Here is a 27,423-nt window from a genome sequence, read left to right on the forward strand (position 1 = left end):
TTTTATTGTTTTATATTTTTATTATTTTTTGTTTCCCTTCTACGTGACTTTACAGAAAGAACCAAGAATATGAATCCCTGCAGTCACGAAAGCTTTAAATCAAAATTTATATGCATCAGGTTACATCACATTAACAAGAAGCTATTTAAAAATAAAATATTTAAAAATATGTATTTTTTCAAACACGCTTTAATTAAATGTACCGTACTCGTAATGGCAGAACTCCACGACTCCAGGAAGTGGCCCCGCAGCTTGCCATAGCGTAAGGGACCGTGGTAATTTACAGGCAACGTGAGTTGAGCGGAGCGTTGACAATTAGACACGAAAAAAAGATTGTTTAAAAATATATATAGAATATAGTCTTGTCATCAGTATGACATACCTGTGAAATTTGCAGTCGATAGCACATTGGAAGATGGTAGAAAGTGAGTTACAAGATTTGAGAATACGACAACAGATTTAAATAAAAGCATGTAAAATGTAAAAAGAGAATATTTTTTTGATGATAGAATATAGTCTTGTCATCAGTATGACATAAGTATACCAAGTTTGCAGTCGATAGCACGTTGGAAAGTGGGTAAAAATTGAGTTACAATCATTTTTTAGGATGTGACAACAGACGGAGTGAGTTAAATAAAAAGCGTGTAAAATACGCAGTCTGCTTAACAGTGTATGTACAACATACAATTGCACCATTCAAAACGAGTAGGCTATTGCATGCTGGCGTCTGGGTCAACATTGATCAAATTCTAAACATTACCTACAAACGCCGCAACTAAGATGCCACATCAACCATCGCCCCCTACTGACAGGCTCTTGTCCACATGCAGGCCGGTGCAGGGCCACCACCTTGTGCCACACAGGGGCAGCTGCTACTTGGGGATGCTCTTCGAGTGTTTGAGACGAGATATGATACAAAACTCCGAATTGCCAGAGGCGATTAAGCAAGCACCATATAAATGGAATTATTAAAACCAAGTGAATGCTTGGGAGCTTATTGCCTCTCGCTTCTGGTCAGAGATCTACCCAACCCACAGGTTGAACCTAGGAATTGAGTGTTCAACTTCATTGTCATTAAAGGCCTGTGACAAAGGTGCATCTATTGCAGCGACATCGTCTCAAGCTTACACATCTACCGGGTCTCCATTTGACGTATTGTCTTGGAGGAAGTCCACCCACACCTCCACTTTCACAAACTGCTGGGAGTTGCCTCGCTCTGCCTCACAGTCAGAATTTTCCTCCTGCTTCACGTTGCTTCCATCGATGTGAAGGTCCGATTTTGGAGTTGAATCTTCATCTTCACATTTTACCCTCACTTCTTCGCTCTTCACCGTCACTTCTTCACATTTCACCCTCACCTCTTCAAATTTCACCTTGATACCTTTAAAAGTGTCCAAGCTGGGATTTTCTTCCGGTTGTTTCATGAGGGATGGGCTCATTACAGCACTTTGACTTTCACAAGCTGATTTCAGACTCCACTCCTTGTGGATCTTCCGAAGCTTGTGAGTTCTCTGGTGTACATGAAGATTTGATGACTGTGCAAACGTCTTCCTGCAAACACTGCACGTGAAGGGTTTCTCTCCCGTGTGTGTTCTCTGGTGTCTTACAAGAGCAGATGAATGTGCAAATGCCTTCCCACACACACTGCACTTGAAGGGTTTCTCTCCCGTGTGAGTTCTCTGGTGTGTTACAAGCGTAGATAACTGTGCAAATGCCATCCCGCACACACTGCACTTGAAGGGTTTCTCTCCTGTGTGTGTTCTCTGGTGTGTTACAAGAGTAGGTAACTGTGCAAACGCCTTCCCACACTCACTGCACTTGAAGGGTTTCTCTCCCGTGTGCATTCTCTGGTGTGTTACAAGACCAGATGAACGTGCAAACGACATCCCACACACACTGCACGTGAAGGGTTTATCTTCCGTGTGTGTTCTCTGGTGTGTTACAAGAGTAGATGACTGTGCAAATGTCTTCCCACACACACTGCACTTGAAGGGTTTCTCTCCTGTGTGAGTTCTCTGGTGCCGTGTCAGGTGTACAGTACGATCTGTGCTGTATGCACACCGGTCGCATTGATGCCTTTTTGCACCGAGCCGCGGTGAGTGCCTTTGCTCCATCAGACAAATTCTGCAGAGGAAGCAACAGCGGAAGCGACAGCTGCAGACAGAAAAAAAGTATCCACACCATCTACACGTTAGTATCAATGCACAGAGGAATGCATACGCACAGTAACACATGACTTACACGTCTATACTTATTTATATATTCATGATATAGTGAAAGTGTCCCAACTTCATCACACGGGCTGTTATGGCACACAATGAGAGGGCAAATGTCACAAACGTGTCTGGAAGCCCTCGTATCTTCAAAATGAATGTTAACCCAAAACTCCGAGCACACCATTTCGGCTATTTGACTTCAAAAGGAATATTTATGAAAGCTAAATTCAGCTGACATAGCAAAGGGTGTTGAAAATAATACTATTAGTGTTATGCATAAATGAATGTTCAATCGCAACTTAGAGGTGTGAAGCCAGGCACAGATGTCCTTGAATGCTGGGATGAGCAGTTCCGACTTCAGCTGCACGTGTGCTGTGATAACTTCCTGACTACATTCTTACAAAGAGTTCCAGAGGAAAATAAAAAATAAACTGTTTTGATATAACCTCCGTGCTCAATAGAGTTAATAGACTTTACTGAAAATACAAACTTCACACTGTCACACACTGGCATGGTAAACAGTTGGTGGTGTGTCCAGACGCATGCCTGGCCACCTTCATCCACTCAGTATTAATGCTTCCTTACTCCACCAAGTAATAATTGAAAATCAATCAACATCGCGGAGGCTGCGTGTCTCTCTCTACATGTGGTGAGATGTTAACTACCTCTGCTGGCATACAGGAAGTCGTGGGTTCAATCCTGACCCTGACGCCTGCTGTATATATGGAGTTTGCGTGTCTCTCTCTCTCTCCCCGTGGTTACGTGGATTTCGCTCCAGATCCCCCGGTTATCCCCACTCCACATGCAGAAAGAGAACACCGCCATGCGTCTAGAGTGAACACCGCCACACGTCTAGAGTGAACACCACCACGCGTCTAGAGTGAACACCGCCACGCATCTAGAGTGAACACCGCCACACGTCTAGAGTGAACACCGCCACATGTCTAGAGTGAACACCGCCGCACGTCTAGAGTGAACACCGCCACGCGTCTAGAGTGAACACCGCCACGCGTCTAGACTGAATACCGCCACGTGTCTAGAGTGAACACCACCACGCGTCTAGAGTGAACACTTCCACGCGTCTAGAGTGAAACTTAAGCAAGATACTCTTTGGTTATTTCGGTAAAGTAACGTAGAGGGAAAATAATTAATTAAATAGTAGCATACATTTCGATTGCAACACAAGCAATCATTATCAGGTACAAATGAAAGAGAAAACAAACCTAGTAAACTTAGAAACTTATTGCAATACAACACAGAGAGACGGCTAACATAACAGTCAACACCCCAGCTGGTGATAACGTTGTTCCAAAGATTGCCCAATTTGAGAGACAAAACACAGACACGGAGACATAACACAGAGACACACAGAGAGAGATACACACATAGGCACATAGAGAAACAACGCCTCTGTCTTGAGGCCTTAAATAGAGAGAGAGGAGGGGTAGAGAAATTAGCAAGTCAATGCAAGGCCGTAGCCATGGAGTCAACATTGGGGGGGACCAAATCTTCCAGGGGGTCTGGGGTCCCCCCCCAGAAAAAAATTACATTTGAAAACTAATTTCCTGCCATTTCCTGCTTAAAATATTTAACAATTTCACTAACACATGGGTTGGAATTTTTTTTATCTGATACAATGTCTAATATTGTATTGTATTACATTGCTCTTTTTTCTTTTCTACCTTTTCTTGTTTCATAGTATGTAATGGCAGAGATTAGGGATTCATAAAGTACAACGCAATCATATAAACAGAAATCTATGCATTGTTATATGAAGACAAGTCCAGATTTTGTGGCCAAAGTTTAGCTAATTGTTTTTATTAACATAGCATAGCAATTATTATTTAAAAAAATATTTTTATAGCAATATATTTGGGGGGACATTTTGACCATATTTGATTATTGGGGGGGATGTGTGTCCCCAAATATATGTTATAATTATTATAAAATATTATAATTACGGCCTTGTGTCAATGAGAGATTTGGAGCTTTGGCGACTGCAGTAAATAATAACACGAGCACACACACATAGAGAGAGAGAAAGCACACTTAATCAAACAAACCGAGTACAATTAGGAAATGTAATGCAATGCAACACAGAGAGTCGGTCAACACACAATGAACGCATAGCCTGGTTGATTACATTCTTACAAAGATTGCTCAACTAAGCGAGAGAATTGAAGCAAACGCGATCAGGCGAGGGCAGGAGGCAAGGCCCCGCGTGGCTAGGCCCCGCGCTGTAAAGTTTCAACCTGGACATCGCTTCCATGCTCGCTGCTACTCAATTGACATCCCTACGAGAGAGAGCGAGGCTCTACCTCGGTAAACAACCACCACAACAACCACCACCACAACCACCATCACAACCACAACCGCGACGAGAATTTCTCACCTCGGATTTCAGTGCACGGGCGGAGCAGCAGCTTCCTGTTACTTCGTGACGTCACGCGGTAGCAGGAGGTGATATGACGTCACTTATGGGGAACGATAACACTCCCCTCCCACTATGAGCGGCTCCGTACATGAATAAATTATGTTAATGAGCCCGTCCCATATGTAGAGGGATGGGGCGTGGGTGCTGAACCCGTCGCGACGGCTTTCACGAATTAATTATGTTAATGAGCTGCCAGTCACTCTGCGTGGCCTTGCCCAAATATGGATTATACTTGAACAGAAAACGGCCGCGCCCCAGGCAGAGGTGACGTCACGCTCAAGGGCGCCTTGGACGGGGTGGGGTGAATACTCTGGTGACATGACGTCACTAGCGAGGTACACCTCCCCCTGGCGTTTCACGCCGATGAGACAATGCTGAGTGGTGACGTCACAGAGCGGGGTTGGAGTTTAAGTTGATTTTGATTCATTTTCCATTGCTCCCTCCCTTTATCCGAGACCCCTTGGGTGGTGAGCTCAGCAACAACGTGTACACTGTGTGTGTGTACACTGTGTGTGTGTACACTGTGTGTGTGTACACTGTGTGTGTGTACACTGTGTGTGTGTACACTGTGTGTGTGTACACTGTGTGTGTGTGTTTGTACACTATGTGTGTGTGTTTGTACACTATGTGTGTGTGTTTGTACACTATGTGTGTGTGTTTGTACACTATGTGTGTGTGTTTGTACACTATGTGTGTGTGTTTGTACACTTTGTGTGTGTGTACACTGTGTGTGTGTGTACACGGTGTGTGTACACGGTGTGTGTGTACACACTGTGTGTGTGTACGTGTACACTGTGTGTGTACACTGTGTGTGTACCTGTGTGGGGGCTCCCGTCCCCCGCCATCACTGAATTGTCGGGGCCGTTGCCCACCGACTCCCCCGTTCTATTCATACCGCTACCCCCCCCCCCCCCCCGGCTGCTCTGTCAGGTCCAGACTACCGACCCCTAATGTCTCGCCCCCCTGTACCTCTGCCTGGGATGTCGACCGCGTTTGCATAGCTTACTTAGCGGCTCGTACGCTTTGCGCTTGCGATACGCTACACTGTTCAACGTCGGTGTGCGCTCGCAAAGTAAAACCCCGTCCCGCACGGGAATAAACAGGCGCGGCGCGCCGCCGTGGGATTCCCTCCCAACCACGCTCCACGCGCTTAAGCAAAAAACAAACACGCCGCAATCACTTTGCTCCGATTTAACGGGCCGTTTGCACAGCTGCGTATTCGCGCATGCCAGGCACTTAATTCGCTACCTCGCTATTAGACAATCGCGCGGGTGCGCGACCACCACCCCGTCACGCAGGCGCGCGAGCGGTAAGTGCTACTGTAGGCGATTGCACAGGTACGCGAGCGCTGGGCACCACCGAAAATAGTCGTGTGGGTATGCACGCGCTGAACAATACTGTAAACAATTGTACAGGTACGCGGACACCAAGCACGCTCTACTCCCTTATTCGCCGCAAACAGCCGCGTATGCGCGCGAACACAAAAACACTCTCCACCCTCCTCTTCACCCTCCAAAGGACCACACGACACAAGTTTATTCCCCTACCAGTTATTTTCTTTACCGTGAGCAACCCGTTAAGCTACGGGTAATTGCGTGGGTCCGTGGATGTCAGCCTAGTCCCCTTGGGATCCTAGACTGTATTTCCTCTGCCTATCACTCTTCTTTCTACCCTCGATCAAATAGCCCAAACTTACCTCTCTCTTACTCATGTGTACTTCCACTCTGCTGCGCTGGAAGCTGTAGAAAAGCGATCCGTAGAGGGTTGAGCCTGGCTGCGCTGAAGTTCGTCACTCGGATGTCTCGAACGGCTGACTCCCCTCCTGCGTGGACCGCGATGATTTTTTAAGAAGACTGACTCTTGCTACGCTAAGCCTTCATATTGTATACACCCTAAAGGCATTCCGTTGCTCTGTGTGTGGTGTTTTCGTGTAAGCAATGTGGGATATCGATGTACACGGATATGAGCAAGATCAGCAGACAAGACGTCTTTCATACTCTTTGGTTCTTTCAGTAAAGTCACGTAGGTAGAAAAAATAAAATAAAGGATAAATCACGTTTCGATCGCAACACGAGCGGTGGTCCTCAGGCGAAAACATCCAGACATTGTCGCGGCAGAAGTCACGTGAGCTACGGCACGTGACAAAGATAAGGTGACCCCCCCCCCCCCACCGTGGCTCGCCCCGCTCAGCTGAGCATTGTTTTAATGTGATGGGCTCACGCGAAATTTATTTTTGTAAGATGAAGGTACTTTGAAAACCCACTGGCTATACTCTATTATATAAGTGTTGTGTCCTTAACTAATCACACTGAGACGTCTGGTTGAGGCAACGCGTTTATTATAACTCTTTCGAACTCGGCACTACACACTACTGTAACACGAAGGGGTACGGCCCGTTCGACCCGATAGCCTCCGGGAGTGACAGCCTCCCTTCTATCGCAGCCTGCACACTCCGGGCTCTGCTACCCACGGGTCCCTTAGCCCAGCATTAAGGGAAGACTGGACGACCCGTCCCAGCTAGGGTACGGGAGCTCACCTCTGGTCAGCTACAACCCGGCTCTGGCTAGAGCTCGGGGAGGGTCCCAGGGTGTCCGAGCCACCTCGGTCCGCTACAACCCGGCTCTAACAAGAGCCTCGGTTGAGGGTCCCCGGGTGCTGGTCCAGTCTTCAGGTCTTCGGATGTCTTCAGGCTTGAGTTGGTGAACACTGCCCGGCCCGTCCAGAGGGCCGGCCTTTTATCCCCAGGTTGGGGTCACTCCTCCCCTATTGAACCCCCCCCCCCTCCCAGAACCTTCTTGAAGGTCTTATCTTAAGGGGCCTTAGGGATGGGTGGGGGGTAAAGGGTGTTAGTCTCGTGACTTTCCTGGCTCAAGGCCGTAAATGGTTGTGAGGGGCGCCGCAGGTGGTCAGGCTTGCTTCAACCCTTGGTTGTGAACATCCAGACATTAATCAGCAAGGACCATTTTTTGTCCTAGTTCACCAACATATAAGACATCATGCAAAATTCTAATGAGTGTTGTTGTGGAGAATGTATCTACTAGATGTGCTCTGCCTTGCAACCGAATACAAATCTGTACCAAAAATGCATTTCAAATGTGCCCTTAAAATTACTTCCTTGCTATGAAGCATATCAGCAGACATGACATCTTTCATTTATCGATCTCTCCATGAAACAAAGGAATGTTTTACACAAACTATAACTAGCACAGCCTTCTGCGAGTGCATCATTGATTCAGTGCAAGCCACCTGTGGACCCTTATTGGTGTACAGCGTCTCAACAGCAGCCGGGCTGCTTCAACCGATAGTTTCAAACATCCAGACGTTAATCAGCAAGAAGCATATCTAGTCCTAGTGAGACAAAGTCTACATCAATACGTAATACAAAATTATAATTCGTGTTGAAGAGAATGTATCTCCTCTACGTGTAACTGATGAATGATCCGAGTGTGCTCCCTATTTCAAAGACGACGAGTTGCTCCAGAGGCACACTTCCTGAAAACACAAAAATACCCTTTGACCTGTATCACAAGACCAATGAGTCTCACCTGAGTTATCTGTACAGGTTACTTCCAAAACACACACTTTGTCCTAACATCACTTATTCAATGTTTGACCCTTATAGACAAAATGTTACATGTACGCACACAATCGGACAAGAATTCATTCTAAATTATTGACAGGCATATTAACAAAATTGAATTACTGCACTGAAATATACTGCATCAGGTTACATCGCATTAATAAGAAGCTATTTAAAAATAAAATATTAAAAAATACTTTTTTTTAAACACGCTTAAATGAAATGTACCGTACTCCTAATGGCAGAACTCCACGACTCCAGGAAGTGGCCCCACAGCTTGCCATAGCGTAAGGGACCGTGGTGATTTACAGGCAACGTGAGTTGAGCGTGGACAAATAGACCCATAAAAAAGGATTGTTTAAAAATATATTTTAAATTTTTATGATAGAATATAGTCCTTGTGATCAGTATGACATACTCATACCAAGTTTGCAGTCGATACGACATTGGGAAGACAGTAGAAATAGAGTTACAAGATTTGAGGATACGACAACAGAGTTAAATAAAAGCGTGTAAAATGTAAAAAGAAAAAATATATTTTTGATGATAGAATATAGTCTTGTCATCAGTATGACATAAGTATACCAAGTTTGCAGTCGATAGCACATTGGGAAGTGGGTTAAAATTGAGTTACAATTTTTTTTAGGATATGACAACAGACGGAGTGATTTCAATAAAAAGCGTGTAAAATACGCACTGTCTGCTTAACAGTGTATGTGTTGAGGCTTAAATGACGACTCGGAGGCAGATCTTCATGTAGGGGCTTGCGCCAGTTTTATTAAGGACTTTTCTTCATACACGACTCCGTGTACTGCATGCTCACTGCCTACACTTCACACCCCAGGGGAAGGGTACTGGGGATTCCTTAGCACACCCGCAGGCTACTCTAGCCTGGTGCCAATTTCCCCCTACCCCGGAGTCCCATCGCTCCCCCGGGGGAAGGGTACCTGGGAGGTCCCTAGCACACCCACAGGCTCCCCGAGGCTGGTGCTCATTTCCCCCTACCCTGGGTCCCAACTCCCAACTTCACACGTTCCTGGCTCCTCGCAACGACCCCGAACACGTCACGGGTCCCAACCAAAATATCCCAGGGGGACATGATGTCACCGTCCCACCCCCTGTGCATGACGTCACCATACGTGACGTCATCGTACCGGAGGCGAACGTGACATGACGTCACTAACTACTACTCTACATCACACCCCCCCCATAAAAAAAAAATCAGCCGACCCAGCTGCAACCATTACGAAAGTGGAGCCCCGGCAACACGGATAGATAGACATTAACGTCACAACAATGGTAACCGACACGCAAGAACGGGCAGACACGCATCGATCAGAAAACCTCAGTGTCTTAGAGCGTGTCCGTGTGGTGGGTCCATCTGCATGGCTCAAGTCTAACTTCGGAGAACAACAGGTAGAGCAGGAGTGACGAACAGGCGCTCCACTCCCCCTTCAAGTCCACATCCGGTCAGCGTGACCGGTGACTCCAAGCGTGGCAGGCGCCAGAAATCTGTGACGAGAAGGAGAACCCAACCTCCTGAGGCACAGCACCATAAAACGCGCCTCAGCATGTCGGACACGACAGCCACCCGGCCCCAGGGTAGTGGAGATGACTGTATGCCGCCCGGCGGGAGAAAAGAATACAAAAATATACAGATTCCGACGCGTTGGATGCACAACCAACACCGGTAATCGAACCGAAATCACTCCATGGACGGCAGAGTCCCACACCACCCTGCCACCGTCCCATCCGTCAGGTGGTGAGAAGGCGAAGACCAACATGCCTAGCACCCATGCACACACACCAATTAATATTCCGGACGTCTGTCTACGTCCCGAGTCGAGAAGTCGTACTTCAGGGTCGACCCATGTACTGGGCAAAGAAGTCGCACTTCAGGGCAGCTCCAGTATCTACATTTAAAAATATATATATAAAATCGACATGACAAAAAAATATATGCCTGCTCTTGCCCAGAAATGGCGGCCACACGCACGAACCGCATTTCCGTGGTTTCCCGCGCTTGTGTCCCAGCAGCCCTCACTGAGGACCACCACAGACATTACGTGTCACCCGTTAGCACCCCCTGCCTTTCCGACGTGGCGTCTCCATCCTAAAACCGCGCGCGTCGGCCATATCGGGGGGAATTTCCATGTTATCACCCCACAACCTTTCCAACGCGGCGTCACATTGGAACAGTTTCACGCGTCAGCCGCATCGGGGGGAATTTTAAAGCGCGTCTCTCACCAGGCTCGCATTTCAGCGTTCGGCTGTACAAAATCGAGACAGAGGACACATCGATCACTCTCTCCAAGACTCGCATTGCAGCATTCGGCTGTACACAATCGAGACAGAGGACACATCGATCACTCTCTACAAGACTCGCATTGCAGCATTCGGCTGTACACAATCGAGCAGAGAGAGCGATGCCATCTGGCGGCAATCCACAGCCCAACGCACCCCTGATCCACACAGAACCCAAGGGGCACCCTCGAACCCACCAGCGAGTTCGAACCACACCAGTCATGTCATTCAAAAATCCCACACAACCGCAACGATGGGATTTCCACGGGGCTTCGGCACCCAACTCAAGAACCACGCAACACTCAGTAATTCCACCCATACAATTTTTTTAAAACTAGGATCCCCCCATGAATCGATCCAATGCCGAATGGTCCAAATAATCGACGATGTCGTGCAATGCGGTACATGCAGTATATGCAGTATACGCAGTCCGTACATTGTCAATCATTTGGAGCAATGCTCCATCCAGTCCGCACATGGCAACACACACAAGCAATACTCCAGACAATCCGTATATAGTAAATAATCACAAGCAAGTACCCAACAGTCCATACACTACTAACACTCTCGAGCAAGGATCCATACAATCTATACATTGATAAAAATCACGAACAAAGCTCTATACGATTTTGATTTAAAGCTTTCGTGACTGCAGTAATTCATATTCTTAGTTTTTTTCGGTAAAGTCACGTTGAAGAGAAACAACAAAATAATAAAATATATATATATAACAATAAAAAATTCTCACGACGTTTCGACCATAACTCAAACGGTCGTCTTCAGGTGAAGACGACCGTTTGAGTTATGGTCGTCTTCAGGTGAAGACGACCGTTTGAGTTATGGTCGAAACGTCGTGAGAATTTTTTATTGTTTTATATATATATTATTATTTTGTTGTTTCTCTTCAACGTGACTTTACCGAAAAAACTAAGAATATAAAGCTCTATACGGTTTGTACCTTGGCAACAATGACGATCAAAGTTTCTCAGTCACACATGAACAATTACGAGCGAAGCTTCATACAGTATATACAATAACAATCGCGACTACGCAACAACAAAAATGATGTAACGTGAGTCATTAACACGGCAACCCACAGGATGCTAACGGAGCTCGGGACACCCGACAACGAATTAATCACTAACTGCCCCCTGAAGATGACGATCCCGACGCCGAAATTAACAACAACCACTGTTACATTGAAGACACCCGCATGGACGCCGCGTCAATTCGCCACGTACACAACCGGACTAACATGCTCCGCAACCCAGCGAGGACTAACACGCTCCGCAACCCAGCGAGGTAAAAACAAAACAAACGCAATCGCAACCCGGCGCACGCAAGATGGGTGAAGTTAATTTTTTTGTTTTAGGGCCGGGTGCTTATGTCATGTCACGACTCGCCTGTGAGGCTGTGAGGAGCAGAGGATGCCAGGGTGGAGACTTGAACACCGTGAAAGATCTTGGACGGTGAGCGTGGTATCCTCTTGCGACCCGAACCAGCCTCCCGCACTCGAACAGAAGACGTCACCAAGATGGCCGGAGATACCCTCCCGCCGGTGTAGAAAATGGCGGGAACACGTCATTGGTGGGAACATGTCATTCGCGGGAACATGTCATTGGCGGGAACACGTCATTGGTGGGAACATGTCATTCGCGGGAACATGTCATTGGCGGGAACACGTCATTGGTGCGAACACGTCATTGGCAGAAACATGTTATTGGCGGGAACTCCGTCCTGCCTGGCCGTGAATGGCGGCCACTCGCGCAGTGTTTCTTCGGTTTCCCGCGCGCACGGGAACAGCGGCAACGGAGCCGTCTCCCCACCGTCCCGGCACCCCGACTCGTTCAACCCGGCTCCTCCAGCTCGGAGCTCGGTGAGCAGTGCAGCTGCCCCGAGCAAAATAAAATAAAAATAATCGGCGGGGCGGCGCTGTGCTGCGCAGCGCTCTCACCCCGGTGGCGGCGGCGTGGAGACGCAGTCCCCCACCTGCTGTACGCCGCCATGCAGTGGGTAACCGGGCTGCAAACCCCCGGGGCCGTGTGGGGAACCTTCCCTCGCCGTCCTCCTCCATCAAAGACGTCTTGGTAAGTCGTCGTCGTCGTCTTCTTAACAGGTTTTGCTTCTGACACCAGTTGTTGAGGCGTAAATGACTCGGAGGCAGATCTTCATGTAGGGGCTTGCGGCAGTTTTATTAAGGACTTTTCTTCATGCACGACTCCGTGTACTGCACGCTCACTGCCTACACTCCACACCCCAGGGGAAGGGTACTGGGGATTCCTTAGCACCCCCACAGGCTACCCTAGCCTGGTGCTCATTTCCCCCATACCCTGGGTCCCAACTCCCAAATTCACACGTTCCTGGCTCCTCGCAATGACCTCGAACACGTCACGGGTCCCAACCTAAATATCCCAGGGGGACATGTCACCGTCCCGCCCCCTGTGCATGACATCACCATACGTGATGTCATCGTACCGGACGGCGAGCATGACATGACATCACTAACTACTACTCTACATATGTACAACATACTATTGTGTCATTCAAAACAAGTAGGCCATTGCATGTTGGCGTCTCGGTCAAAATTGAGCAAATTCTAAACATTACCTATAAACTCCACAACTGAGATGCCACATCAACCATCGCCCCCTACTGACAGGCTCGTGTCCACATGCAGGCCAGTGCAGGGCCACCACCTTGTGCCACACAGGGGCAGCTGCTACTTGGGGATGCTCTTCGAGTGTTTGAGACGAGATACGATACAAAACTCCGAATTGCCAGAGGCGATTAAGCAAGCACCATATAAATGCAATTATTAGAACCTTGTGAATGCTTGGGAGCTTTTTGGCTCTCGCTCGTGGTTAGAGATCTACCCAACCCACAGGTCCACAAAGACTGGCCGCTCTTACCCTGCAGGTTGCACCTAGGAATTGAGTGTTCAACTTCATTCTTTTCATTAAGGGCCTGTGACAAAGGTACACCTACTGGAACAACATCGTATCAAGCTTACATATCTACCGGGTCTCCATTTGACTTTGTATTGTCTCGGAGGAAGTCCACCCACACCTCCACTTCCACAAACTGCTGGGCGTTGCCTCGCTCTGCCTCACAGTCAGAATTCTCCTCCTGCTTCACATTGCCTCCATCGATGTGAAGGTCACATTTTGGAGTTGAATCTTCATCTTCACATTTTACCTTCACTTCTTCGCTCTTCACCATCACTTCTTCACATTTCACCTCTTCATATTTCACCTCGATACCTTTAAAAGTGTCCAAGCTGGGATTTTCTTCCGGTTCTTGTTTCATGAGGGATGGGCTCATTACGGCACTTTGACTTTCACAAGCTGATTTCAGACTCCACTCCTTGTGGATCTTCCGATGCTTGTGAGTTCTCTGGTGTTTTTGAAGATGTGGTGACTGTGTAAACGCCTTCCCACACAAACTGCACCTGAAGGGTTTCTCTCCTGTGTGTGTTCTCTGGTGTACATGAAGACTTGGTGAAAGTGCAAAAGCCTTCCCACACACATTGCACTTGAAGGGTTTCTCTCCCATGTGAGTTCTCTGGTGTTTTTTAAGAGTAGATGAATCTGAAAACGCCTTCCCACACACACTGCACTTGAAGGGTTTCTCTCCCGTGTGTGTTCTCTGGTGTGCTACAAGAGTAGATGAATCTGAAAACGCCTTCCCACACACACTGCACTTGAAGGGTTTCTCTCCCGTGTGAGTTCTCTGGTGTTTTTTAAGAGTAGATGAATCTGAAAACGCCCTCCCACACACTTTGCACTTGAAGGGTTTCTCTCCCGTGTGAGTTCTCTGGTGTTTTTTAAGAGCAGATGAATCTGAAAACGCCTTCCCACACACACTGCACTTGAAGGGTTTCTCTCCCGTGTGTGTTCTCTGGTGTGTTACAAGAGCAGATGAAACTGAAAATGCCTTCCCGCACACACTGCACTTGAAGGGTTTCTCTCCCGTGTGTGTTCTCTGGTGTCTTACAAGAGCAAATGAAACTGAAAATGCCTTCCCACACAGAGTGCACTTGAAGGGTTTCTCTCCTGTGTGTGTTCTCTGGTGCAAGGTCAAATGTGCAGGACGATCCGTGCTGTATGCACACCGGTCGCATTGTTGCATTTTTGCACCGAGCTGCGCCGAGTGCCTTTGCTCCATCAGACAAATTCTGCAGAGGAAGCGACAGCTGCAGAGAGAAAAAAAGAATATCCACACAATCTACACGTCAGTATCGAAGCACAGGAATGCATACACACAGTCACACGTGACTTACATGTCTATACTTATTCATATATTCATGTTATAGTGAAACAGTGTCCCAAATTCATCACACAGGCTATTATGGCACACAATGAGAGGGAAAATGGTCATAAACGTGCCTGGAAGCCCTCGTATCTTCAAAATAAATGTTAACCCAAAACTCCGAGCACACAATTTCAGCTGTCTGGCTTCAAACGGAATATTTATGAAAAGCTAAATTCATCTGACATAGCAAAGGGTGTGGAAAATAATGCTATTTGTGTTATGCAGAAATGCATAAATTAATTTTCAATCGCAACTTAGAGGTGTGAAGCCAGGCACAGATGTCCTTGAATGCTGGGATGAACAGTTCCGACTTCAGCTGCATGTGTGCTGTGATAACTTCCTGACTCAATTCTTACAAAGAGTTCCAGAGGAAAACAAAAATAAACTGTTTTGATACACCTCCGTGCTCAATAGAGTTAATAGACTTTACTGCAAATACAAACTTGACCCTGTCACACACTCAAAGGTGGAGCCAGGATTTTCAGGTAGGAGGGACAACCCCTTCAGCCATGAAAAATGATAGGGGTTAGTAAGTAAGGAGATATTAGTAAGGAGTTGATAGTAAGTAATGAGTTGTTAGTAAGTAAGGAATTGTTAGTAAGTAAGGAGTTGTTAGTAAGGAGTTGTTATTAATGAGTTGTTAGTAATTAAGGACTTGTCCCTTGCTTTTTATTCGACACGTGTGATCGGCATCGCGCTCGCTGAAGGTGTTTGCCTTCAGGGAAGTCGTGTACTGTACACGCAACTGCGCACAATTCTGTGAGTCGCTTGTAACTACTTTTCCGTTACTTATTGCCAATTATGGACTCGGACTGTTGTCATCTCATAGAGTCCCTGGCACGTAAAAATATGCCACACAGTGGCAGTGGGGGTCGCAAAATGCTAATTTATCTATATATATAAAAGGGAAATGTGTGGATATGTGTGTCTGTTCTAAATGTTTAGCATACTTCCCAACATGCTACACACTTGAAATTTGGCATGTGGGTAGCTTCCAGACTGGACACAATGCACAAAGTATTAAAATAGCCGTCATATCTGAGATGTAATCCTATGCGGCAGCGTTACGCAGTGTGCCTGCTGACGTCACGCATCCCCCCCCCCAACACTCCGCGAAGGCCGTGTTTTAATCCAAGACAAGAATCAAAGTCCCGGGCGAAGCCGGGTAGTAAAGCTAATCTATATATAAAAGGGAAATGTGTGGACATGTGTGTCTGTTCGAAATGTTTAGCATACTTCTCAACATGCAACACACTTGAAATTTGGCATGTGGGTAGGTTCCATACTGTAGACAATGAAAAAACTATAAAAAATATACTTTTGTATTTTGGGGGGGGGGGGGGGGCGGGGAGACCATGAAGTATGTGGCGTCAACCCGCAACACACTTGACTTAAGCGCTCTGCAATGCTTACCGCTACCATATGGCTCTACTCGCGACGTACTTCTAGAGCTGTTAACAGCGTGCCGAAAGATTTTAGGTGGCGCTTTGCTCCTGGCCGATGAAGCCATTGGTTTCTCGGAGTTTCCATACATATCCATGCGAAGAACGGGTAGAACTGCTATATTAAAAATGAAGCAGAACATTACATCTGTTTGTTTGTGTGAAGCAAAACTCTCCAACGCTGAGCTCTGAAGTCCTGAAATTTTCACAGCTTATGCTGTCTGGAATTTCTAAGTGAACGCGACTATTTTCAGCTTGTCACGTCATTCCCTTCCCGAGTTGCCAAAGTCGACATTACGTATAAGTGGGTTAAGGTTAAATTTCCTTCAGTGAAAAACATCCGATTTACTTAAATTGATTGTCGGCTTTTTTCTATCTTGCAAGCATCAATTTTTTTCAGGGTTTTTCAGTGAAACAAGGGAATATGAAATTAATCCAAGTCCTGGGCGAAGCCGGGTAGTGAAGCTAGTTACTAATAAACCCCAATGATCCGATCGAAATTAGGGATTTCGATCGGACCGTTGGGGGGTCACGTGCCACCCCACCCCCACTGGCTCCAGCACTGTCACACACTGGCATGGTTCACAGGTGGTGGTGTGTCCAGACCCATGCCTGGCCACCTTCACCTGCTCAGTATTAATGCTACCTCACTCCACCAAGTAATTCATTGAGGATCAATCAACATCGCCGAGGCTGCGTCTCTCTCTCTCTCTCCCCGTGGTCGCGTGGATTTCCCTCCCGATCCCCTGGTTTCCCATCCACATGTAGAGAGTGAGCACCATCGCGCGTATGGAGTGAACACCTCCACGCGTCCGGAGTTAACACCGCCACGCGTCTAGAGTGAAAACCACCACGCGTCTAGAGTGAACACCGCCACGCGTCCGGAGTGAACACCGCCACGCGCCCAGAGTGAACACCGCCACGCGCCCAGAGTGAACACCGCCACGCGCCCAGAGTGAACACCGCCACGCGCCCAGAGTGAACACCGCCACGCGTCCAGAGTGAATACCGCCAGGCGTCCAGAGTGAACACCGCCACGCGTCCAGAGTGAACACCGCCACGCGTCCAGAGTGAACACAGCGCCACGCGTCCAGAGTGAACACCGCCACGCGTCCAGAGTGAACACCGCCACGCGTCTAGAGTGAACACCGCCACGCGACTAGAGTGAACACTGCCACGCGTCTAGAGTGAACACCGCCACGCGACTAGAGTGAACACCGCCACGCGTCTAGAGTGAACACCGCCACGTGTCTAGGGTGAACACCGCCACGCGTCTAGAGTGAACACCGCCACGCGTCTAGAGTAAACACCGCCACGGGTCTAGAGTGAACACCGCCACGCGTCTAGAGTGAACACCGCCACGCGTCTAGAGTGAACACCGCCACGCGTGTAGAGTGAACACCGCCACGCGTCTAGAGTGAACACCACCACGCGTCTAGAGTGAACACCGCCACGCGTCTAGAGTGAACACCGCCACACGTCTAGAGTGAACACGGCCACGCGTCTAGAGTGAACACCGCCACGCGTCTAGAGTGAACACCGCCATGCGTCTAGAGTGAACACCGCCACGCGTCTAGAGTGAACACCGCCACGCGTCTAGAGTGAACACCGCCACGCATCTAGAGTGAACACCGCCACACGTCTAGAGTGAACACCGCCACGCTTCTAGAGTGAACACCGCCACGCGTCTAGAGTGAACACCGCCACGCTGTTGACGAGCCTCACCTTGTGTTGTGGGCAGGTCGCTTCTGAAAACAAAAGCGGTACAGCAGCTCAAGCGGGCTTGGCCTGGTAAAAAAGAATGCAATAAAACTGCGTGAATATTTAAAAGTAATTCAAAGTGACAAAGTGGCAAGCCGTGTGAAAACAAATTAAACTTAAGCGAGAGAATTGAAGCAAACGCGATCAGGCGAGGGCAGGAGGCAAGGCCCCGCGTGGCTAGGCCCCGCGCTGTAAAGTTCCAACCTGGACATCGCTTCCATGCTCGCTGCTACTCAATTGACATCCCTACGAGAGAGAGCGAAGCTCTACCTCGGTAAACAACAACAACCACCACCACAACAACCACCACCACAACAACCACCACCACAACAACCACCACCACCACAACAACCACCACCACCACAACCACCACCACAACCACCACCACTACCACAACCACCGCAACAACCAAACCACAACTACCACCAACACCACAACCACCACCAAAACAACCACCACAACCACTACCACAACCACCACAACAACCACCACCACAAAAACCACCACAACAACCACTACCACCACAACCACCACAACCACCACAACAACCACCACCACAGCCACAACCACCACCCCCACCACCACCAAAACCACAACAACCACCACCACAACAACCACCACAACAACCACCACAACAACAACCACCACCACAATAACAACCACCACAACCACCACCACAACCACCACCACAACAACCACAACCACCACCACAACAACCACAACAACCACCACAACCACCACCACAACAACCACCACAACAAGTAAAACAAAGTTACAAAGTGGCGAGCCGAGTGAAGACAAATTAAACTTAAGCGAGAGAATTGAAGCAAACGCGATCAGGCGAGGGCAGGAGGCAAGGCCCCGCGTGGCTAGGCCCCGCGCTGTAAAGTTTCAACCTGGACATCGCTTCCATGCTCGCTGCTACTCAATTGACATCCCTACGAGAGAGAGCAAGGCTCTACCTCGGTAAACAACAACCACCACAACAACAACCACCACAACCACATTCGCGATGAGAATTTCTCACCTCGGATTTCAGTGCACGGCGGAGCAGCAGCTTCCAGTTATCTCGTGACGTCACGCGGCAGCAAGAGGTGACATGACGTCACTTGAACTGAAAATTCAACGAACCCAGGCAGAGGTGACGTCACAGACAAGGGCGCCTTGGACGGGGTGGGGTGAATAACTTGGTGACATGACGTCACTAGCGAGGTACACCTCCCCCTGGCGTTTCACGCCGATGAGGTAATGTTGAGTGGTGACGTCACCGAGCGGGGTTGGAGTTTCATTTGATTTAGATTTATTTTCCATTGCTCCCTCCCTTGATCAGAGACCCCTTGGGTGTTTGAGCTCAGCAACACACAGTGTACACACACTGTGTGTGTGTACATTGTGTGTGTGTACACTGTGTGTGTGTACACTGTGTGTGTATAGTGTGTGTGTGTACACTGTGTGTGTGTACACTGTGTGTACACTGTGTGTGTGTACACACTGTGTGTGTACGTGTACACTGTGTGTGTACGTGTACACTGTGTGTGTACACACTGTGTGTACACTGTGTGTGTACACTCTGTGTGTGTGTACACTGTGTGTGTGTACACTCTGTGTGTGTGTACACTTTGTGTGTGTGCACACTGTGTGTGTACACTGTGTGTACACGTAAACACTATGTGTACGTGTACACACTGCGGGGCGCAGTCATCTCAGTCGACCAATGGCATTTTTTCATGCATTTATTATTTTCCAAAAAAGTTTTTCTTTTTTGTTTGCTATTTTCGTGACTTTACTGAAAGAACCAAGAATATCGTAGCACATTCTCTATTTATTTCCGAGGTTGAAGGTTAAAATCCGACAGGCACACCTGGCTACTCCACTAACATTCACCAAAATATGCGCAGTCTGCTTCACCGCAGATGTAAAACATAGCGTTGTGTCATTCACAACGCACAGGTCATTGCATGTTGGTGTCACGGTCAAAATTGGGGTAATTCCAAACATTATCCAGAAACTACACAACGGAGATGGCGCGTCAATGATCGCCCCCTACCGACAGACTCATGTCCACGTGCAGGCCGGTGCAGGGCCACCTTGTGCCACACAGGGGCAGCTGCCACTTAGGGGGCGTCCTTCGATTGTTTGAGATTAGATTCGATACGAAACACTGAGTTGCCGAGGCAATTAGGCAAGAGACTTATGAGTGCAAATATGATGTTGGTAACGTAGTGAATGCTTGGTAGCTTCATTGTCTCTTGCTCCTGCTGACAGATTTACCCAGCCACAGCTCCACAGATACCAGCCGCTCCTTCTGTGCAGGTTCGGCTACGTACGGTGCGAAAGACGTTCCAGATACACACAGAGACTCACACAGAGACCCACAGTTCATAATAAAGGTTTTTAGGTTAGATCGCGTTATTTATAAATGTGTCGTAACCCTCCACCACCCGACACGGCCAATCAGCAAAAAAAGTGTCACGTTGACAAAAGACAAATAATTCACTACTTTAGCCCACCGGTGTGTTGAAGAGTGAATCCTACAACATTTACGGTTTGAGTACGTCGTTTCGCTGGTAAATACATCCAGCATCATCGGGCAATTCGCCAGATGTATTTACCAGCGAAACGTCGTACTCAAACTGTAAATGTTGTAGGATTCACTTTTCAACACACCGGTGGGCTAAAGTAGTGAATTATTTGTCTTTTGTCAACGTGACACTTTTTTGCTGATTGGCCGTGTCGGGTGGTGGAGGGTTACGACACATTTATATATAACGCGATCTAACCCAAAAACCTTTATTATGAATAATATTGGTCGAGAAAGCCTACGTGTTAAAGCGACCCACAGATTAGCATGGTTGGCTACGTATGGTGCAAAACAAGTTCCACGTACACACAAAGACTCGGAGCGAGCTTGAGTCGCGCGCAGTCGTGGGCCGTCAAAGTTGAACGGGCGCATGTTGCTACTGACAGTAGTTGAATACGGTTGGAAAGACGCTGATAGAGACACACACAGAGACTGACAAGAGAGAGAGGTGGACAGACACAGACAAGAGGAACACAGAAAGAAAGATACAGAGACGACAGAGACACAGTCAGCGAGAGAGACACACAGAGGGGAACAGAGACACAGACAGACAGAGATGTTGAATCGAACACACTTAACTCACTCCATTGAAAGAGATTCCTCAATCTTTGCCTATCCCCGTAATTAAGTCGTTCTATATTATTGGTTCTTTCGGTAAAGTCACGTTGAAGGGAAACACTAAAATAACGTGACTTTACCGAAAGAACCAAGAATATGTATCACTGCAGTCACGAAAGCTTTAAATCAAAATTTCAGTCGTTCCAGTTTCTATTTATTTCATTGTGTGTGGTGTTTACGTGTAAGCAATGTGGGACGTCGGGTCAGGGGTGTTAGTCTCCGGTCAGGGGGGGGGGGGCGGGGGTGTAACCTTTGGTCAACCCCTACGAACCTCGCTCTCTCTCTCGGCTGCCCCGTTGACCCGTGAACGTGGTGGCAGGTCAGATTAGAGCGCCTTGTTATGGCGCTTACGCACAACTTCGTGACAAATGCTGCACGTTCCGTCGTTTTCATGCAGGGGGCGCTGTAAACCTACACACCCCCTGCATGAACAACGGAGGTGCAGGGACAGACGTTCGATCGCGTTGGAATCGATCTGCGGACGGCAGTCTTCTCGCATGGCCAGCTCTGTGTCGCCTCATCTCGATCCCGCGATCCCAACCAGGTGAAATTCCGCATCGAACCGAATCCCCGGCGAGGCAATCTACTTAATGACGAGAGGAAATTCACACAAAATGTCGTTTTCAATGAAGTCTTCCAGATGTAAAATAGGCTTGTAATGAATAAATGCAATGATCTAACTCAAACTTCAAAATGGAGCATCGGGAGCTTGCGTGAATGGGTCGTTCGTGTGCAATTTTTTTCGTGACTTTCCTGGCCCAAGGACATAAATGGTTGCGAGGGGCGTTGCAGGCGGTCTGGCTTGCTTCAACCCTTGGTTGTGAACATCCAGACGTTAATCAGCAAGGACCATTTCTCGTCCTAGTTCGACAAAATCTACGTCAACACGTAATACAAAATTAGAATTCGTGTTGTAGAAACTATCTCCTCTACGTGTAACTTTTGAGTGGTATGCCTTGTAACTGATGAATGATCCAAGTGTTCTCCCTATTTCAACGACAATGAGTTGCTGCAGAGGGAGATGCTTCCTGAAAACACAAAAATACCCATTGACCTGTATCACAAGAACAATGAGTCTCACCCGCATTATCTGTACAGGTTACTTCCAAAGCACACACTTTGTCCGAACATCACTTATTTAATGTTTGACCCTTATAGACAAAATGTCACATGTACGCACATATTCATTCTAAATTGACAGGAATATTAGCAAAATTGAATTACTGCAGTGAAATATACTGCATCAGGTTACATCGCATTAACAAGCTATTTAAAAAATACGCTTAACAGTGTATGTATAACATACTATTGCGACATTCAAAATGAGTAGGCCATTGCATGTTGGTGTCTCGGTCAAAATTGAGAAAATTCTAAACATTACCTACAAACTCCACAACTGAGATGCCACATCATCCATCGCCCCCTACTGACAGGCTCTTGTCCACATGCAGGCCGGTGCAGGGCCACCACCTTGTGCCACACTGGGGCAGCTGCTACTTGGGGATGCTCTTCGAGTGTTTTAGACGCGATACGATACAACACTCCGAATTGCCATAGGCGATTAAGCAAGCACCATATAAACGCAATTGATAACATAGCGAATGCTTGAGAGCTTATTGGCTCTCGCTCCTGGTTAGAGATCTACGCAACCCACAGGTCCACAAAGACTGGCCGCTCTTACCCTGCAGGTTGAACCTAGGAATTGAGTGTTCAACTTCACATTCTTGTCATTAAAGGCCTGTGACAAAGATGCATCTATTGGAGCAACATCGTCTCAAGCTTACACATCTACCGGGTCTCCATTTGACTTTGTATTGTCATGGAGGAAGTCCACCCACACCTCCACTTCTACAAACTGCTGGGAGTTGCCTCGCTCTGCCTCGCAGTCAGAATTCTCCTCCTGCTTTACGTTGCCTCCATCGATGTGAAGGTCCCATTTTGGAGTTGAATCTTCATCTTCACATTTTACCCTCACTTCTTCGCTCTTCACCATCACTTCTTCACATTTCACCTTCACCTCTTCATATTTCACCTCGATACCTTTAAAAGTGTCCAAGCTGGAATTTTCTTCTGGTTGTTTCATGAGAGATGGGCTCATTGAGGCACTTTGACTTTCACAAGCTGATTGCAGACTCCACTCCTTGTGGATCTTCTGATGCTTTTGGGTTCTCTGGTGTCTTTGAAGATTTGATGACTGTGTAAACGCCTTTCCACACACACTGCACTTGAAGGGTTTATCTCCTGTGTGTGTTCTCTGGTGTTTTTTAAGAGTAGATGAATGTACAAACGCCTTCCCACACACACTGCACTTGAAGGGTTTCTCTCCCGTGTGTGTTCTCTGGTGTACTTGAAGATGTGGTGAATGTGCAAAAGCCTTCTCACACACACTGCACTTGAAGGGTTTCTCTCCTGTGTGTGTTCTCTGGTGTGTTACAAGAGCAGATGACTGTGAAAATGCCTTCCCACACACACTGCACTTGAAAGGTTTCTCTCCCGTGTGTGTTCTCTGGTGTGTTACAAGAGGAGATGAATCTGAAAACGCCTTCCCACACACACTGCACTTGAAGGGTTTCTCTCCCGTGTGAGTTCTCTGGTGTGTTACAAAAGTAGATGAACATGCAAACGCCTTCCCACACACACTGCACTTGAAGGGTTTCTCTCCTGTGTGAGTTATCTGGTGCCGTGTCAAATGGTCAGGACGATCCGTGCTGTATGCACACCGGTCGCATTGATGCCTTTTTGCACCGAGCTGCGCCGAGTGCCTTTGCTCCATCAGACAAATTCTGCAGAGAAAGCGACAGTTGCAGACAGAAAAAAATAATATCCACACCATCTACACGTCAGTATCGAGGCACAGAGGAATACATATATACACAGTCACATGTGACTAACACGTCTATACTTATTCATATATTCATGATATAGTGAAAAAGTGTCACAAATTCATAACACGGGCTGTTATGGCACACAATGAGAGGGCAAATGGTCATAAACGTGCCCAAAAGCCCTCGTATCTTCAAAATGAATGTTAACCCAAAACTCCAAGAACACAATTTCGGCTCTCTGGCTTCAAAAGGAATATTTATGAAAGCTAAATTCAGCTCACATAGCAAAGGGTGTTGAAAATAATACTATTTGTGTTATGCAGAAATGCATAAATTAATATTCAATCGCAATTTAGAGGTGTGAAGCCAGGGACAGATGTCCTTGAATGCTGGGATGAGCAGTTCCGACTTCAGCTGCACGTGTGCTGTGATAACTTCCTGACTCCATTCTTACAAAGAGTTGCAGAGGAAAACAAATATAAACACTGTTTTGATATAACTCCGTGCTCAATAGAGTTAATAGACTTTACTGCAAATACAAACTTGACCCTGTCACACACTCCGAGGTGGAGCCAGGATTTTCAGGTAGGGGGGGCAACCCCTTCAGCAATGAAAAATGATAGGAGTTGTTAGGAAGGAGTTGTTAGTCAGGAGTTGTTAGTAAGGAGTTGTTAGTAAGGACTTGTCCTTTGCTTTTTATTCGACACGTGTGATAGGCATCGCGCTCGCTGAAGGTTTTTTCCATCAGGGAAGCCGTGGACTGTATACGCAACTGCGCACAATTATGTGAGTCGCTTGTAACTGCTTTGCCGTTAATTATTGCCAATTATGGACTCGGACTGTTGTCCTCTCATAGAGTCCCTTGCACGTAATAATATGCTACACGGTGGCAGTGGGGATCGCAAAATGCTGATTTATCTATATTTATAAAAGGGAAATTTGCGAATTTGTGTCTGTTTGAAATGATCAGCATACTTCCCAACATGCTACACACTTGAAATTTGGCATGTGGGTAGCTTCCAGACTGGACACAATGCACAAAGTATTAAAATATATTTTTGTATTTTGGGGGGCGGGGAAAATGACCATGGAGTGTGTGGCGTCAACCCGCAACACAGATAAGGGAATATGAAATTTATCCAAGACAAGAATCCAAGTCCCGGGCGAAGCCGGGTAGTGAAGCTAGTTACTAATAAACCCCAATGGTCCGATCGAAATTAGGGATTTCGATCGGACCGTTTGGGGGGCACGTGCAACCCCACCCCCACTGGCTCCAGCACTGTCATGCACTGGCATAATTTACAGGTAGTGGTGTGTCCAGACCCACGCCTGGCCACCTTCACCTGCTCAGAATTGATGCTTCCTCACTCCACCAAGTAGAGTGAACACTGCCACGCGTCTAGAGTGAACACCGCCACGCGTCTAGAGTGAACACCGCCACGCGTTCAGAGTGAACACCGCCACTCGTCCAGAGTGAACACCGCCACACGTCCAGAGTGAACACCGCCACGCGTCCAGAGTGAACACCGCCACGCGTCCAGAGTGAACACCGCCATGCGTCCAGAGTGAACACCGCCACGCGTCCAGAGTGAACACCGCCAAGCGTCTAGAGTGAACACCGCCACGCATCTAGAGTGAACACCGCCACGCGTCTAGAGTGAACACCGCCACGCGTCCAGAGTGAACACCGCCAAGCGTCTAGAGTGAACACCACCACGCGTCTAGAGTGAATACCGCCATGCGTCCAGAGTGAACACCGCCAAGCGTCTAGAGTGAACACCGCCACGCGTCTAGAGTGAACACTGCCACGCGTCTAGAGTGAACACCGCCACGCGTCTAGAGTGAACACCACCACGCGTCTAGAGTGAACACCGCCACACGTCTAGAGTGAACACCGCCACGCGTCTAGAGTGAACACCGCCACGCGTCTAGAGTGAACACCGCCATGCGTCCAGAGAGAACACCGCCACGCGTCTAGAGTGAACACCGCCACGCATCTAGAGTGAACACCGCCACGCGTCTAGAGTGAACACCGCCACGCGTCTAGAGTGAACACCGCCACACGTCTAGAGTGAACACCGCCACGCGTCCAGAGAGAACACCGCCACGCGTCTAGAGTGAACACCGCCACGCATCTAGAGTGAACACCGCCACGCGTCTAGAGTGAATACCGCCACGCGTCCAGAGTGAACACCACCACACGTCTAGAGTGAACACCGCCACGCGTCCAGAGTGAACACCGCCACGCGTCCAGAGTGAACACCGCCACACGTCCAGAGTGAACACCGCCACGCGTCCAGAGTGAACACCGCCACGCGTCCAGAGTGAACACCGCCAAGCGTCTAGAGTGAACACCGCCACGCATCTAGAGTGAACACCGCCACGCGTCTAGAGTGAACACCGCCACGCGTCCAGAGTGAACACCGCCAAGCGTCTAGAGTGAACACCGCCACGCGTCTAGAGTGAATACCGCCATGCGTCCAGAGTGAACACCGCCAAGCGTCTAGAGTAAACACCGCCACGCGTCTAGAGTGAACACTGCCACGCGTCTAGAGTGAACACCGCCACGCGTCTAGAGTGAACACCACCACGCGTCTAGAGTGAACACCGCCACACGTCTAGAGTGAACACCGCCACGCGTCTAGAGTGAACACCGCCACGCGTCTAGAGTGAACACCGCCATGCGTCCAGAGAGAACACCGCCACGCGTCTAGAGTGAACACCACCACGCGTCTAAAGTGAACACCACCACGCATCTAGAGTGAATACCGCCACGCGTCCAGAGTGAACACCACCACACGTCTAGAGTGAACACCGCCACGCGTCTAGAGTGAACACCGCCACACGTCTAGAGTGAACACCGCCACGCTGTTGACGAGCCTCACTTTGTGTTGTGGGCAGGTGGCTTCTGAAAACAAAAGCGGTACAGCAGCTCAAGCGGGCTTGGCCTGGTAAAAAAAGATGAAATAAAAACTGCATGAATATTTAAAAGTAAACCAAAGTGACAAAGTGGCGAGCCGAGTGAAGACAAATTAAACATAAGCGAGAGAATTGAAGCAAACGCGATCAGGCGAGGGCAGGAGGCAAGACCCCGCGTGGCTGGGCCCCGCGCTGTAAAGTTCCAACCTGGACATCGCTTCCATGCTCGCTGCTACTCAATTGACATCCCTACGAGAGAGAGCGAGGCTCTACCTCGGTAAACAACAACCACCACAACCACCACCACCACAACAACCGCGATTAGAATTTCTCACCTCGGATTTCAGTGCACGGACGGAGCTACAGCTTCCTGTTTTCTCGTGACGTCACGCGGCAGCAGACGGTGACATGACGTCACTTGTGGGGAACGAT

At 48.1% G+C, this 27,423-nt stretch overlaps 2 protein-coding genes across 5 annotated transcripts; both read right to left on the minus strand.

Annotated features, from left to right (window-relative positions):
• Positions 1–19,108, minus strand: LOC142906873 (uncharacterized). 4 transcript variants are annotated; one of them, XM_076055584.1, is made up of 2 exons: positions 19,076–19,108; positions 1–2,154 (listed from the first exon to the last, which is right to left on the minus strand). In XM_076055584.1, the coding sequence occupies exon 2, from the start codon at positions 2,112–2,114 to the stop codon at positions 1,125–1,127; it is 990 nt and encodes a 329-aa protein (XP_075911699.1). In that variant the 5' UTR covers positions 2,115–2,154; positions 19,076–19,108; the 3' UTR covers positions 1–1,124. The 4 variants fall into 4 exon arrangements, with proteins under 4 accessions (XP_075911699.1, XP_075911701.1, XP_075911698.1 ...); XM_076055586.1 differs by lacking the exon at positions 19,076–19,108 and adding an exon at positions 4,609–4,775 and having other exon boundaries at positions 1–2,124; XM_076055583.1 differs by lacking the exon at positions 19,076–19,108 and adding an exon at positions 4,609–4,770.
• LOC116957223 (uncharacterized) lies at positions 8,982–27,423 on the minus strand. The gene is made up of 3 exons (XM_076055618.1): positions 27,327–27,423; positions 23,435–24,030; positions 8,982–14,616 (listed from the first exon to the last, which is right to left on the minus strand). The coding sequence occupies exons 2-3, from the start codon at positions 24,018–24,020 to the stop codon at positions 13,541–13,543; spliced, it is 1,662 nt and encodes a 553-aa protein (XP_075911733.1). The 5' UTR covers positions 24,021–24,030; positions 27,327–27,423; the 3' UTR covers positions 8,982–13,540.

This window comes from Petromyzon marinus, chromosome 71 (assembly GCF_048934315.1).
Source record: "Petromyzon marinus isolate PM22_M1 ecotype Great Lakes invasive population chromosome 71, UKy_Petmar_22M1.pri1.0, whole genome shotgun sequence".
Lineage (NCBI taxonomy): Eukaryota > Metazoa > Chordata > Hyperoartia > Petromyzontiformes > Petromyzontidae > Petromyzon > Petromyzon marinus.

Excerpts from the sequence above, each read along its gene's own strand:
- LOC116957223 (XM_076055618.1), bottom strand. The coding sequence starts at position 24,020 with ATGGAGCAAAGGCACTCGGCGCAGCTCGGTGCAAAAAGGCATCAATGC. Across the intron at positions 14,617-23,434 it reads GGCGTTTACACAGTCATCAA|ATTTGACCTTGCACCAGAGA; the intron begins ATCTTCAAAGAC and ends ATCGTCCTGCAC.
- LOC142906873 (XM_076055584.1), bottom strand. The coding sequence starts at position 2,114 with ATGGAGCAAAGGCACTCACCGCGGCTCGGTGCAAAAAGGCATCAATGC.